This window comes from Salmo salar, chromosome 13 (assembly GCF_965601325.2).
Source record: "Salmo salar chromosome 13, fSalSal1, whole genome shotgun sequence".
Taxonomy (NCBI): Eukaryota; Metazoa; Chordata; class Actinopteri; order Salmoniformes; family Salmonidae; genus Salmo; species Salmo salar.
The window spans coordinates 36,318,294-36,335,010 of NC_138303.1; the positions used below are offsets into that span (position 1 = coordinate 36,318,294).

Below are 16,717 nucleotides of genomic sequence, written 5' to 3' on the forward strand. Positions count from 1 at the left end.
ACTAAACGGAAACCAGTAATTATCTATGAGGGGACTGTTTTTCAACCGTTATTCCACGCCTATTGCGCATCGATGTGGATAATACTTTCTCTACACTACAGACGTCAATAGGAACCATAGTTGTTAGGGGTTAGTACGAAACTAGCTATATAAAAGCAAAGAAATATAGGAACAGATAGATCAAAGTGTAATTTAAAATGCATATGAGAATTACTTACAAACTGTCAGGTTGATGGACCGCAACTTCATATCAGGAAAGTAGCCTCTTTCGCATCACAAAGATATATGGCTATAATTTGTAAGACTAAGACAAAGGTAAGTGAGTGATGACTATATCTGAATTCGATCCATTATTTCATGAACGTGATAAAATTAACTAGGTCGTCAGTAAATGACAGACTGCTTTATCTGCAAATAATTGTCAGTCCAATGATGTGGCAGCTGCAGCATTCTGGATTAAATTCCAAATAACTTGGAAATGTAGGTTTTCTAACTTTATTGACTTTGCTTCTATTTAGATTAGAAATTGTGATTACCAGGCTAAAAGTAGGGAAATGGGTGTAATAAATTCAACATCACCACAACCAACACACACACATACACATACTACTACTTCCCTTTAGGTAGATGCTGCTGTGGACATAAGGAATCACTGTACAGCCCAAATCGTGTATTGTGTCACATTTTGTAATGCCAGGCTATTTTAGTTCACAAGGAATTATCTATGTGTCTAGTGGTAATTGTCTGGGATTAAATTATCTCATAAATATTGTTTGCTTTATTGTCTCTTAAAAAGGTTTTTGATCTCACAATAAAAAGCAATAACATCCTTGCCAGCAGTGGCAAATAGCTCTATTCCCCCCAGGGGTTGATCAACACAGTCTTTGAGATACTGTAGGCCTAATATCAATGCATATTTTCTTTTTAATATTGCGTTTGACAGGTGGCTGGCTGAGGGACCTCACCTTGCTGCTGATTTTTTTTTTATCACAATGAAAGCAGATACACTATGGATCTTGAGGGAAATAATTATTTGATTTGTTTGAATTAAAATGGGTGTCTGACAAAAGCATTGTTGTCTATTTAGTGCTAGTCTTGTTCATCTGGTCACGGAGAGGTAATGTGATAACCTGCCTGCTCACTGTGGTGTTTGATATGTGATTACCTTGGTGAGTTACATCACACTGTGGTAGGCTACCTACTGCAGACAGACAGACAGACAGACAGACAGACAGACAGACAGACAGACAGACAGACAGACAGACAGACAGACAGACAGACAGACAGACAGACAGACAGACAGACAGACAGACAGACAGACAGACAGTAACAGGTTTAAGACCTTGTTGAAGAACAGATGGTAGTTAAAAATACCTCAGTCAATTCTCCTGATATGCTTCTTCCTTTGTGCATTATTCATCACTGTAATTAAATGTAAAAGAAGAAACTACCTTGTCCTAGTTTTTCTGGGACTACTTTTTTGGTTTGGAACATTTGCCGTTATATTTGGGGGAGGGGGTTTGTGTGATAGAAGTGCTCAGCTCAGAGTGAGGGTTGTTAAAGGGTGATATGGCCCAGGTTATTGAGTCAGAAACAATAGAAGTATGTGTATAGATATATACATATACTGTATATACAGTATACTCTTTTCTACATTGCAGAATAATAGTGAAGACATCAAAACTATGAAATAACACATACGGAATCATGTAGCAACTAAAAAGGTTAAACAAATCAAAATATATTTGAGATTTGAGATTCTTCAAAGTAGCCACCCTTTGCCTTGATGAAAGCTTTGCACACTCTTGGCATTCTCTCAACCAGCTTCATGAGGTAGTCACCTGGAATGCTTTTCCGTAGTCTTGAAAGAGTGCCCACATAATCTGAGCACTTGTTGGCTGCTTTTCCTTCACTCTGTGGTCCAACTCATCTCAAACCATCTCAATTGGGTTGAGGTTGGGTGATTGTGTTGAAAAACAAATGATAGTCCCACTAAGCGCAAACCAGATGGGATGGCATATCGCTGCAGAATGCTGTGGTAGCCATGCTGGGTAAGTGTGCCTTAAATTCTAAAATAAATCACAGACAGTGTCACCAGCAAAGTACCCCTACACCATCACACCTCCTCCTCCATGTGTCACGGTGGGAACCACACATATGGAGTTCATCCGTTCACCTACTCTGCGTCTCACAAAGACACGGCGATTGTAACCAAAAATCTCATATTTGGACTCATCAGACCAAAGGACACATTTCCACCGGTCTAATGTCCTTTGCTCGTGTTTCTTGGCCCAAGCAAGTCTCTTCTTATTATTGGTGTCCTTTAGTAGTGGTTTCTTTGCAGCAATTCGACCATGAAGGCCTGATTCACACAGTCTCCTCTGAACAGTTAATGTTGAGATGTGTCTGTTACTTGAACTCTGTGAAGCATTTATTTGGGCTACAGTCTGAGGTGCAGTTAATGACCAATTTCTGAGGCTGGTAACTCTAATGAATTTATCCTCTGCAGCAGAGGTAACTCTGGGTCTTCCTTTCCTGTGGCGGTCCTCATGAGAGCCAGTTCCATCATAGCAGCTTGATGGTTTTTGTGGCTGCACTTGAAGAAACTTTCAAAGTTCTTGAAATATTCCGCATTGACTGACCTTCATGTCTTAAAGTAATGATGGACTGTCTTTTCTCTTTGCTATTTTGAGCTGTTCTTGCCATAATATGGACAGGGTCTTTTACCAAATAGGGATATCTTCTGTGTGCCAACCCTACCTTGTCACAACACAACTGATTGGGTCAAACGCATTAAGAAGGAAAGAAATTCCACAAGTGAACTTTTAACAAGGCACACCTGTTAATTGAAATGCATTCCATGTGACTACCTCATGAAGCTGGTTGAGAGAATGCCAAGAGTGTGCAAAGCTGTCATCAAGGCAAAGGGTGGCTACGTTGAAGAATCTCAAATATAAAATATATTTTGATTTGTTTAACACTTTTTTGGTTGCTACATGATTCCAAATGTGTTATTTCATAGTTTTGATGTCTTCACTATAATTCTAAATAGTAAAAATAAAGAAAAACCCTGGAATGAGTAGGTGTGTCCAAACTTTTGACTGGTATTGTGTATATATATATATATATATATATATATATATATATATATATATATATATATATATATATATATATATATATATATAAACATACTTATTGAGGTTGAAAACTCATGAGCAAATTCAATGTTGAATCACTTCAAATAAAATCACAGAGAAAATATTATTGTCTTCAGAGCAGGTTATTGGGTGTCATAAGAACAAAAACCTGCAGCGCTGAAAGCCTGCCTATACTATACAATGTACTGTAAGAATTGCTGGTCCTACAAACTCAGTGGTATCCATGGTGGTCTCAACAATCTGGGTCTAATACTTCTCATGGGTACATACACAGTGGCAGCATTGTGGATTAAATTCCCAATAGAGGGTATGAGATGTTCTGTTTTTAAACAGCCTGACTGTTGAATTTGGCTGGCTACAACGCAAATTGGAGTTTGGGCTGTGAATTCACATTGTTGGTACATGTCCCTGATGAGCTGTACTCCTCATCACCTTTTGTCCCAAGAATTTGATGATTTATAACCACTAGGTGACAGTCATTGGTTGCCTATTGTATGTCTTTTATCAAGCTTTCATCCAACTTTTTTGATGAAATGTTGACACAAAATGTAGATACTATTTTTATTTTTTAAGAAATCAAATATTTGGAGTAGGCTAAGCACAGTTTGTGTTTTGATCTCATACTGAATGTTCTAACTTCAAACAGAGTTTTCAGACCCCATTACTGTGCGATAGCTGTGTCATATCTTCTCACTAACAACATATGTCTCTGTGGTTGCTTGGCTGACCGGATGAAGGTTATAAGCTGTGAGATGGCGTGGTCAGTACACTGGGGCCTCCTCCTGCTCTGCATAGTGATCCTCTACTGCCAACCAGTGTCCACCGGCAACCACAGCTCCCGGGTGCAGTCAGGTAAGTCCCAGAACCATTCATACCAGTGAACACTGGTCCCCACTGGACTCATTATGGCCCCTGGTCACCAGTACTCCCAGCTCCTCTGGGAACTAAGCACGGCCAACACTAATGAGGTGAAAATAGGTGTTTGTGGTCTGCATGGTTGAAAGTAAACACAAGTGCTGATGCTACAATTACTGTATCTGTCCTCCCAGACTCATGGTGTTTCTACAGCTACTGTGGGAGGGGACTACATAAAACTATAATATTTAAGTATACATTCATAAATAATAAACGGGTAATTTACAGAAATGTATGAACAAATCTTGTGTTAAAATAAGGTTATTGCAGTAATTGAACTCAAGTGGCAACTATTATTAATGCATTATGCAGTGTTCCCTCTGAATGTGCCATAAATAAATAACGTAACATGTATAAATAACGTAACATGTCAAAAGGTCACAATCCTTAACACCAAAATCTCTTATTACATTCATACACATTATGAAAAAAATATGGAATACCTACATTTTATTGTATATTTTCTCATCTCAATTGAGAGAACTTTGCAATGACTGAAAGGGAGTTCTGTGAATGCTGCTTTTCCCTTTTGGTCGTAGTCTCGTTCACTTTCTCTTTCACTTCCTCCATTTTGACTGCGTTCCCTGTGATGTTTCTTATATCCACATGGGGGCTCTGTTGCTCCAGAAACCAAATTGATGTGAACGCTGATACTGTGTAAATGTTATGGGTGTGATGTTTAAATGTTTGAACGAATTTGGGATCGTTAACGTTAAGAAAACATACATACACAAAACTACCACTAACAGGTCCCAATCATCATCATCATCATCATAAAGGCAAACATTATTTAAGTGATAATGCCGGAGAAGCTGGCGTTTATAGAATATATTGGCATGGGTGTTATTAGGCCCGAGACTAAATCGATGGCCGGCAAACCGTGCCAATGTATCCTCCAGACACCGGCTTCAAAGGCATTATCACTTTTATACAACAGGTTACCAACATATTCAAATAATAATTGACATATTTTAATTAAAAACGTTATTTTGATGAATTTATTCATACTATTTCATCCTTCCACAAGATATAGGCCCGACACAAATCTAGGGTTGCTACCCAAGCCGGCTGGTCATTCGTTCTATCGGTTCGGTTGCTAGAGACGCAACCCAGTCATTCAGTCTTTTTGTTCTGTATCTATGGACGCAACCCAGTCATTCAGTCTTTTTGTTCTGTATCTATGGACGCAACCCAGTCATTCAGTCTTTTTGTTCTGCATCTATGGACGCAACCCAGTCATTCAGTCTTTTTGTTCTGTATCTATGGACGCAACCCAGTCATTCAGTCTTTTGTACTATTTCTGTATTCGTTCTAAATGTTCCATTGCCATACTGGCTGGCAACGTTCTTATCCCTTGCTTGCTAGCTAGCCAACTACGGCTAACTTACTATCATGTCAAAAGTGCAGCCAGAATAACAGCAAAGTAGCCTCATTTGGATTTATTTAAGCTGTTTTCCAGTGATTTCTTTTGTTGATACATCCATTAACAATGAGCTAATGAGGCCCAATTTCGTCTGGCATAGAAAATGTGCTCACTCGTCAGGACACTGTTGTTCAGAGGAGCTAGCCAACAACACAGCTAACACAATCACTTCAAACTGAAGCTGGAAAGATTTCAAACTAGCTGCACTTCGTTTCGTTTGACCTTTTTCAATTGACATTTCTTTGTATATATCCATAAAAATTATGCCACGATTTCGACTGGCTGAGAAACGCTGAGAAACGGCGTCTCAACCCGACTCCCGACACATTCATTACTATGGGACAGCTGGAGATCAAATTTAAATATTGAAACAATTGAAATATTGTTACAATGTCGAAGAAACAGACAGCAAGGTTTATACAAATCTCCGCTGTTGAAAACTGTTAGTCTAGAAGAAATGGGAGATAATGTGTTAATGCTTTTCACATCGTAGATCAAATATATAAATTGTCTGGCTGGGCTGATGAGACAGTGGATTGCGCAGTCAGATGGAACAGAGTAAATAGGCATTTTAACATCATAGATTTAGCCGGTGATAACTTGTGGAATAGACACCGGCTGTAATGCAGTTTTAACCAATCAGCATTCAGGATTAGACCCACCCGTTGTATAAAATTAAACAAATACCTAACGCAACAATGCTGTCAATAGGAGATATGCATCTTTCAAATTATTTGCCACCAATATAAAGTGGTCCACGCCTCATTGTCGTTAACAGTTGGAAAATGGCAGAGAGACAGGGAAGCGGCCACAGCGAAGTCCTATATGGCAATACTTTGAGAAGTTAAAGGGACGGAGTGAGAAAATCACAGCGCTGATTACAGAAAAGATTGAAGTTGATATGCAGCCATTGTCAATGGTAGAGGATGTCGGCTTCAATACCCTAATGGCATTTCTAGAACCAGACTACAAGATGCCATGTTTAAAAACCGTATCGCCCTGATGGTGAAATTGTACAATGATTGCTCTCCAAGTACAAAGTGCGAGCTCTCAAACACCATACGTGGCGTTAACAACAGATTGCTGGATGTACTATGAACATGCTGTTATACATCACTGCAACGAGCCATCACATTGATGAGAAATGGTACATGAAGTTCCATGTATTGAAAACAGAGAACCTAAAACGGCATTAATACCATCTTAGTGGTTGGGTTGGGTGGTTGGGGACAGCAGTAAGGTGAGCGTTGTCTGTTAGGTAGACTGGACAGCGGTAGATTGAACTGCATTGCCCCCTAGCGGTTATACGCAGGACCATATGTGAATTGTGAATTTGTGTAATTTTATGATAATTAAAAGAAATTGAACTATTAAAAAAAGGCCAGTTCAAAAGTGAAGAATTGTCAATTTAACACTTGTCACATACCTATTAGATGTATTCAAGCTTCAGCTTAATTTAATCAACTGCAGAAGAATCTTAAGACCTCATACTTACATGCATGCCTGGTGCATACTGATGTGAATTATGTAATTATGTAGTGTTGAAATCTCTTATGTTGACTTGTATGTATGGTTAGATTTTTCTTCTCACACTCAAGCAGTATTTGAAAGGCAGGCAAGTTCAGTATGTCATATCTTGCAAAGTGCACTAAAATGATAGCACATACAGCTTCACATCATTTTGACTGATTTTAAGGAGCTGTTTAATTGTTTTCATCCCTCCCTATGCATGCAGCTACTGCTAGTTAGTAACCACCTTTCCTAATCCCTCTGTCGCAGGTTCGTCACAGGTAAAGACAGGTACCTGTGAAGTAGTGGCTGCCCATCGCTGCTGCAATAAGAACAAGATTGAGGAGCGCTCTCAAACAGTCAAGTGTTCCTGCTTCCCTGGTCAGGTCGCCGGAACAACAAGGGCAATGCCCTCTTGTGTTGAAGGTAGGATGCTTCATATAAGATGGTAGCGTTTCAGTACTTCAATGGGTTTGTATTGCACCAACATATTCTCAATGTTACAGTTGTTATCTCGCCCATCTATTGAAGTGCTCTCCAGACCACACATTGCATCTCATCTCATTTCAAGTGACTGCCCACTGTGCTGTGTTTTCCTCAGCATCCATCGTGCGTCAGAAGTGGTGGTGTCAGATGCAGCCCTGTCTGGAGGGAGAGGAGTGTAAAGTACTGCCTGATCTCACTGGCTGGTCCTGCAGCTCTGGAAACAAAGTCAAGACCACCAAGGTGAGTTTATGTGAAGGGACAGCAAAGAAATCTATTTCATATGACTTCATGCATTATTACAGTTGGAAGGTAATGAAACCAGCCTATTATAAAATGTATCTTAAACAAATATATTTGTTTTATTATTATTTTAGCAGGGAGACCAGGGTCTCTTTCACAGAGCTCTGCATATACAGTTTCATAAGTCAAATCAAAAATCAAATACAATATAAAAAAAAGTTAAATACAGCACAACACGTATATTCAAGAAAAACAATTACATTCCTCAGTAAGATGGTCCCCATTCAATATTTTAAATTGCCTGAGTAGCACCAGAACATTGTAATGTTTTTTGTAGTTGGATCCAGCAATGAGGTGCTTTAAAGCTGTGCAATCTGGTAAATGATGTCACCATAGTCAAGAACTGGCAGGAAAGCTGACTGTACAATCTGCTTCTGCTATTAGGGAGAGGCAAGATCTAGTTCTAAAAAAATAAGCCCACTTTAAATCTTGCATTTTTAACTAGCTCATCCGTATGTTTTTTTAAACATTAAATCTTTGTAAATCCAAATGCCCAGATATTTGTAGGCGGGAACCCGATTGATGGGAGACCTATCTAATGAATAAATATGTAGTCAACCTACATAAAGCAAACATTTTAAACCAACCAGGGTTTTCTGTAAGACAACAATGTTGCAGCTCTGACATAGCCTGGTCAACAGTTGGGGCAATGGCATACATAACTGTGTCTTCTGCATACAGATGAATATTACAAGTTTTAACGCATAGACCAATATTATTTATATACATTTTAAAGAGAACAGGTCCCAATACCGACACCTGCGGCACAGCTTTCGTAATATCCAGGAAACTAGACTTGACACCATCAGAAATCAAGCATTATGTCCTATCAGACAGATCATTCTCAAACCACTTGCGAATTATTTCAGTCAGCCTTTGAATGAGAATGTAATGGTCAACAGTTTCAAAGGCCTTGGAAAGGTCTATAAGTTAGGCTGCACAATGGTTTTTATGATTTAAGCAATTTAATACATCAAAGAACAAGAGTAGCAGTTGAAACTGTGCTATGTCCAGGTTTTAAAACCAGACTGTTGCACATTTAGAGTAGAATGACAAGTTTAAAAAGTTCTGCAATATGTGGATTTTTTAAAGTCGATTTTTAGCAGGACACTTAGTAAATCATATATATAAAATGGTTGAATTGAAAATAGAGAATGTGTAGCTGGGAGTACATCATTCTCTACAGCAGTGGTCACCAACCGGTTGATCGCGATCTCAATGGCATTCCTAGTCGATCACCAAACATTTCTGTAAAAAACACAACGATAAAGCCTTGTGTTCCTATTGTTTTTATTCATTTCATGCTGTTGGCACTTGATTCAGCAGCCCTAGCGCCGGGAAGGAAAATCATTTCCATTTTGAATCATTTCATGTGTCTGAAGGTAGAATACCTATAGGCCTACCACTGGCCAATCAGATAGCTCAGATCACATTTCTGCACAGTTTCCTGGAGCCAAAGACTGTAAAAAAAACTAGAACGTACAGCAAAGTTGACACTGTGAGATTTCAAAACTTGTAAAACCATGACTAGAGAGAGACTCAACGAATACAGCTCAGAGCTGCTGTTTTTATGAGTAAGTCCATGTGTTAAGTTTTTATTCAGCCCTATCAACACTTTGTTCAACACTTTTATAAGCCATAAAACGCTACAACCAGCACTGCAGCTGAAAGGATTGAGTATAGCATAGTGTTCCAATAAGCTTGCGTTATTATTGGCTTGTTTCTTTTTTAATACCGAGGAACATTTCACTTTCTCTGGTCATAAGAGTAACAACATGAATTGGTGCATGAAGCAGAAATAATGCAGTGCCTCTTAAGTTTTGCCATCAGCTGGAAGACTGTGTTCCCTCTTCTCAGCGGAGGGAGGGAGAGAGGAGGGATGGTGAGTTGGGTGAAGATCAGCCTCACTGCTGCGCCCCCCCTCAGACTGACCATCAGATGCAGGCCATCACTCCAGTAAAACAAATAAATATTATGCTCACTTACAGTAGCTGAGCATCACAAGTAATACAACAAATGATCTATTACCAGTGTGATCATATACCAAGATTTAAAAATATAATTTCAAAATGTTCTGAGAACAACAGCATAGGACAATTCAAGCATAGCCAATATGCAGTGATACTGTATTGGGCCTTTAGCCTACTGCATAATCCTCATTGCTACAGAACTGTTTTTAATAGGTTAATCTTGCATAGGCTTATGTTTTTTAAGTCATGTTCCCAAAAAATCGGACCAGTAGATCTTGGCTTGCATTTTGACTCAGAAAGTGATCTTGACTCAGAAAAGGTTGGTGACCACTGCTCTACAGTCTGTTTCAAGGTGAATAAAGGACTCCCTCTACTGGAAGAGGAATTTCCATTTAGTCTATTATGGGACCAGAGGCTGCCATAACCTGCTGGGACAATGAAGGGAAGTGGAGTTTTATTTCAGAGATTTGACTAGTTTCCAGAAGTTCGCTGGATTCCTACCATTCTCAGATACGCAGTTCAAAAAGTATGTTGACTTTGCTTTTCTAAGCAGAGATAGAGAAATAGATCTATTTCTCTAATGTCTGAAGGACTGCCAGTCAGACGAAGTATCAGTCAATCAAAATGTATTAGCCCAATCAAAATGTATTTCCTGTAATTTTTCAGAAAATTCATGCGTGAACCAAGGGTTTGATCTATACTTTACACTTAGTTTTTTTTATATGGAGCATGCTTGTCTGCAACAGAGTTAAACAGAGAAGTAAAACAATTTGGGGCCTGATCCGAGTCAGATGACACAATCCCCCAGTCACACAACCCTAGATCAGACATGAAATGTTGCTCATTAAAATAGCAAAAATGTCTCTTTATAATAATGTATGGGCAAGATTTATGTAGCCTAGCATCTCTTATGCAGGCAATGGGACAATGGTCAATGAGCTCATTAGCAAAGATTGAATTGTCAGATACTTATGAGGGGCATTTGTTAGAATAATATATAAAATAGTAGATTTTTCAGGGTGTTTAAAGATGGGGCGAGTTGGTTTAGTTATACATCATAACCCATCAGAGACACATCAAAATTTGTCATAGACTTCTTTAACCAATATTCAGTAATAATCAGAATGTCCGCGTTAGTTTGAGAAGCCAGAGTTGCAATCATTTGTTTTGTTGAAAATCGAACTTCTTGCACTTACATGAATCAGTCCAATGCCACAGCTGTGGGAGTATCTAGAATAACCATGCTACCGTAGGGTTGGCTTGAATTGGTATAGATGTGTAACGGCTGTCGTAGAAAGTAGACCAAGGTGCAGCGTGTCGAGTGCTCATGATGAATATTTATTTTAACTCAGAACACTAAAGAAAAATAACAAAGAGAAAACGGAAGCGCACAGTTCTGTCAGGTACATAGACTAAACAGAAGAGAACTACCCACAAACACAGGTGGAAAAAACCCCTACTTAAGTATGATCTCCAATTAGAGACAACGAGGACCATCTGCCTCTATTTGGAGATCATCCCAAAAAACAACAACATAGAAATAGAAAAACTACAACCTAAACATAGATATACAAAACATAGAAAAACACAAAACACCCCCTGACCTACTCCACCATAGAAAATAACATCTTACTATGGTCAGGATGTGACAGTACCCCCCCCCCCCCCCCCCCCCCCCCCCCCCAAAGGTGCAGACTCCGAATGCCACTAAAAAAACTAAACAAACAAAAAGGGAGGGTAGGGTGGGTGGGTATCTCCTGTCTATGGCGGCTCTAGTGCAGTCCACATAACCTTATCCTCCAGCAGAGGAGGCGGCTCCGGGGCGTAACCCCCGCTCCACCTGCTGATCCCTCTGCTTTAGTACCACCGGACCGTGGATCGTCGTCGAAGGAACCGGACTGTAGATCATCACTGGAGGTTCTGGGCTGCAGGCCGCCGTTGAAGACTCCGGGCTGCAGGCCGTCTCAGGAGGCTCCGGGCTGCAGGCCGTCTCAGGAGGCTCCGGGCTGCAGGCCGTCTCAGGAGGTTCCGGGCTGCAGGCCGTCTCAGGAGGCTCCAGGCTGCAGGTCGTCTCAGGAGGCTCCGGGCTGCAGGCCGTCTCAGGAGGCTCCGGACTGGGGAGCGTCGCTGGAGGTTCCGGACTGGGGAGCGTCGCTGGAGGTTCCGGGCCATGGATTATCTCTGGAGGCTTCGGGCTATGGATCATCCCTACAGGCTTCTTGCCATGGATTATCCCTTCAGGCTCCGGGCCATGGATTATCTCTGGAGGCTTCATGCCGTGGATCATCCCTACAGGCTCCGGGCCATGGATCATCACTGGAGGCTTCATGCCATGGATCATCTCTACAGGCTTCCGACCATAGATCATCACTGGAGGCTTCTTTTGTGGAGCTGGAATAGGTCTCACCGGACTAGGGAACATCGCTGGAGGCTCCAGACTGGGAAACGCCGCTGAGAGTTCTGAACTAGGGAACGTCGCTGGAGACCGGGTGCGCAGAGCAGGCACAAGGTTTACTGGGCCGTGGAGGCGCACTGGAGGTCTGGAGCTTATGGCTGGCACAACCCGTCCTGGCTGGATAACCCCCGTAGCCCGGCAAGCGCGAGGCTTTGTAACAGGTCGCACAGGTTTGTGCTGGCGAACTGGGGGTACCGTGTGTAGAGCTGGCGCAGGATAACCTGGGCCGAAGAGACGCACCGGAGACCAGGAATGCTGAGCAGGCACAATCCTTCCTGGATGAATGCTAACTCTAGCACGGCAACTGTGGGAAGCTTGCACCGAGCGCACCGGGCTGTAGCTGCGCACTGGCGACACAGTGCGCATCCCCGCATAACACGGTGCTTGCTCGATCACTCACCCCCTACGGTAAGCACGGGGAGTTGGCTCAGGTCTCCAACCTGACTCTGCCAATCTCCCCGTGTGCCCCTCCCCCCCATTTTTTGTGGGGGGGGTGGGGGGGGGCTGTCTCTCGCACTTGCCTCGTGATTGGTATAGCGCCTCATAATAACGCCGCCTTGCTTTTGCTGCCTCAATCTCCTCCCTCGGGCAGCAATACTCCCCAGCCTGACTCCCGGGTCCTTTCCCGTCCAGAATGTCTTCCCAGGTCCATTCCTGATCACGCTGCTTGGTCCTTTGGAGGTGGGTAGTTCTGTAACGGCAGTCGTAGAAAGTAGACCAAGGTGCAGCGTGTCGAGTGCTCATGATGAATATTTATTTTAACTCAGAACACTAAAGAAAAATAACAAAGCTAAAACGAAAGCGCACAGTTCTGTCAGGTACATAGACTAAACAGAAGACAACTACCCACAAACACAGGTGGGAAAAAACCCTACTTGAGTATGATCTCCAATTAGAGACAACAAGGACCAGCTGCCTCTAATTGGAGATCATCCCAAAAAACAACAACATAGAAATAGAAAAACTAGAACCTAAACATAGACATACAAAATATAGAAAAACACAAAACACCCCCTGTCACGCCCTGACCTACTCCACCATAGAAAATAACATCTTACTATGGTCAGGATGTGACAAGATGCAAGATTTCCCAGGATTGTACCATTAGGCCTATGCCTCGAACGAGGACATGACTTAAAACACAAGTCAGTGAGGGTTACCTGTTGTGGGCCAGGACTGAAATCCTATCACTTGTTTAGTACATGTTAAACTCAGCATTCTAGCTCCTCTTCTTTTCGGATGTCAGCCGTCTCATTTTAAGAACCGAGGTAGCTCCCAAAACAAATCACTAAAAGTGGATAAGTCGATAAAATCCAATGCTTTTTCGGGGCAGAGTTTCGACAGCAGATTTACCTCCAGAACTGTCTGTTGGGATAGGGACAGAAAGGACAATCCTCTTGCCAGTATCCATTAGCCTGTCCATAAGGTGTTCGAAGTCCCGTCTCAACTCCCCCGATTGCCGCAGCTTGATGTCATTAGTATCGGCATGCACGATCACCGTTTGAAGCTCAGGGTTTCGATCTAGAATGACCTTAAGCTCCCGAGTAATATTATGCACCCTAGCACCAGGAAAGCAGAATGTACTTGCTCCGGCAACCACCACGTCCTGTACTATAGAACTCCCTACAATGGCCACACTAGGAAAGGGGGATACCTAGTCAGTTTTTCAACTGAATGCATTCAACTAAAATGTGTCTTCCACATTTAACACAACCCCTCTGAATCAGAGAGATGCGGAGGGCTGCCCTTGACATCCACATCTACGGCACCCGGGGAACAGTGGGTTAACTGCCTTGCTCAGGGGCAGAACGACAGATTTTTACTTTGTCAGCTTGGGGATTTGATCTAGCAACCTTTTGGTTACTGGCCCAACTCTCCTACCCGCCAGGCTACCTGCAGCCCCAGAGGCAGGTTGTGGATTCCCAGGCCGCACGGAGGCAGTGGCTTGGCTTTTGCTGGGTACTGCGGTGGAGTGGTCGGGGAGCGGTGGAGGGCCTTGTAGGAGGGCCGGGGTCAGGGCCGCGAAACAGTTTGAGAGATGGAGGTCTTGGCGAGAGGGCAGACAGAGGATATGTTGGAATATTCCTTCTTTCCATCTTCTAACTCGATTCCACTTTGCCAGCGAAGGTGTCGAGCAAGACGTAGTAGTTCTCCCGTTCTTGTCGGTGGGATGTGTTAATACGGGAAAATGGTCCAGGGTGGTATCCTCAGTAGCTACTGCAGAGTAGCCCAATCTCATAGAGCACCCTCGATTATCCTCTCGGTAATTTAGAAGTGTTGCATCAAAACAGCAGGACTCTGTTCTCCTCTAGTAGTCATCCAGTCTTTTGAGGCAACGAGTTGCTTACGCTTCACACATGTATAAATCAGTAAATTCTTCCTTTTCACGACAGTAAACATATCACAGGTCTAACATTTTATGACTTTACTGTCCATCTCTGAATCCAACTCCAAAACAGAGGAGTCTGACATGCTTATACTCAGGTTAGAAACAGCGGTCCCGACGTGAGACAAGCTTTGCCAGTGACAGCCAGGTAACCTAGCTAGCCGGAGCTGGCCGAGGCTAGCCTGCTAATGTTAGCTCCAGGAGACAGTAAAATCCAGCTGAACACAGTGTGTTGAGAACAGCACTAACACCATGGTCCCAAAATAAAACACATAAAACAAAGGTTTTAAAGGTATAAAATCTATAAGCGTCTTAGAAATATGAAATATAATGGCAAGCAAACTACACATCTGTTTAAACAACGAACACATCAGGGAAATGACACCACTGATGCATACTTGTTTTAAAGTGGTCCCTGTGTAAAGATTACGATAAATAGCCTAAAGGCAATGTAATGATTGATGGTTTTGATAAAAGTAAGAAGAAATGTAAGCACTTGCAGTCACACTTTCTCTCTCTCTTTCCTGTTTTCTCTCTCCTGGTCTCTCTCTCCTGTTCTCTCTCTATCTCCCCCCATGTTTGCACATCTAGTTAATGCAAAAATTGAATGACAGTGTTTATGCGGAATCATCACATGCGATTACAGTACTTGCAATAAGCCTTGCTTTGATGATAAAATATCCCACAATCAGTCACAATTACTGCTCCCATAGGCAGAATCAACACTGCTGCTCCCAATCAGCCACAGAGGGCTAAGCAAGCCTCATTTGGTAATCCTGTGGAAGATGGGACCAAAAGAAAAACATGAAATGAGAGTGTTTTAAACATGTAAACCATCTGATACAGATATCTTAATGGGATGTAATTCAATCTGACAGCCTTAAATGCCTGTGGACAAACTAAAGACTTGAGGAATGTGCAAAACTGTGATATGTCTTGGCTTTTATCAGCTTCAAATTGATATGCAGTAGGGAAATATCTAATGAGAGTCAACTCAAAGAGAATAGAAAATCAGCTGAACATGTGCTGCATACATTCATTGATTAATAAAAACTGACAACAAACAGTCCAACATGAAGCTTTCTAGACAGGTATATTATACCCATCTAACATCTCCTGAGGAATAAACTATTTGCTTCCATTTTCATGTCAGCTACATAAAATATGTCTGAGATGTGGATTAGGCTAGCTGCAGCAGAAATAATGATGCCCAGGAAAGAATACTTGGCTCAGGGTGACCCAGCATTTAATGGACCTTTTGGAAGCTCCTGTATTTCTTCTTCCTTTTCCTTTTTCAGGTGGCGCGGTAGCAAAAAAACCCATCTCAGCCAATCGACTGAGACCCTGAACGTGCCACGGCCTGGCCAGTTGTCAATCACACACATTTTTTGCTTTGAAAAAAGTGAAGATCTGCTTCAGTCCCCAGAATATAATGAGGAATACAATAGCAAATGAGCAGCCCTATCAAATGAGTAGAGTGACTGATGTGAATGTAAAGGCGAACTCAAGAGGAACTCAAGGAGCCTATGTCATACAGTACTCACCCTTACTTCCCTGACTGTGTCCTCTGAGAGACAGAGATGGGTGTAGCCATGGCAGCCAGCTCCTACCTGAGACTAACGGGCAGATAAAAATATAGCTTGTTAAGTCTTTCAATGGGATTCCATATTGTGTTCTGTCAGCGGGATATTGTCTTTCTGTGACAGATAAATGCTGAGCTGGGGATTGCTGTATGCATTCAGGCTAACTTTTGGATGAGCCACGCGCAGAGACACAACTGAACAATGTTTCAATAAATAGACTGTGAACTTGGACCAATGGCTTTATGGAGAGAGACTCTTGTCTTGACTGTCTCATTAAGCAATGTGCCCTGCTAGTGACAAGTGGAAGCACCTCCGATTTGGGAATTCTTATTGATACAATATGTGTAGAGATTCAGCCACACACACACACACACACACACACACACACACACACACACACACACACACACACACACACACACACACACACACACACACACACACACACACACACACACACACACACACACACACACACACACACACACACACACACACACACACACACACACACACGTGCACAGAGAGC

At 42.0% G+C, this 16,717-nt stretch overlaps 1 protein-coding gene and 1 long non-coding RNA gene across 2 annotated transcripts; one reads left to right on the forward strand and one right to left on the reverse strand.

The window, feature by feature from the left end:
- Positions 1–72: 72 nt before the first annotated feature.
- On the forward strand, positions 73–16,418 carry tafa4 (TAFA chemokine like family member 4). Its single transcript, XM_014136377.3, has 5 exons — positions 73–315; positions 3,899–4,013; positions 7,279–7,434; positions 7,610–7,734; positions 15,904–16,418. The coding sequence occupies exons 1-5, from the start codon at positions 286–288 to the stop codon at positions 15,913–15,915; spliced, it is 438 nt and encodes a 145-aa protein (XP_013991852.1). The 5' UTR covers positions 73–285; the 3' UTR covers positions 15,916–16,418.
- On the reverse strand, positions 3,709–4,652 carry LOC106567273 (uncharacterized). The gene is made up of 2 exons (XR_001320031.3): positions 4,524–4,652; positions 3,709–4,121 (listed from the first exon to the last, which is right to left on the reverse strand). It is a non-coding gene; the product is annotated as an uncharacterized LOC106567273 (long non-coding RNA).
- Positions 16,419–16,717: the final 299 nt, after the last annotated feature.

Excerpts from the sequence above, each read along its gene's own strand:
- tafa4 (XM_014136377.3), top strand. The coding sequence starts at position 286 with ATGGCTATAATTTGTAAGACTAAGACAAAG. Across the intron at positions 316-3,898 it reads TTTGTAAGACTAAGACAAAG|GTTATAAGCTGTGAGATGGC; the intron begins GTAAGTGAGTGA and ends GACCGGATGAAG. Across the intron at positions 4,014-7,278 it reads CAGCTCCCGGGTGCAGTCAG|GTTCGTCACAGGTAAAGACA; the intron begins GTAAGTCCCAGA and ends CCTCTGTCGCAG.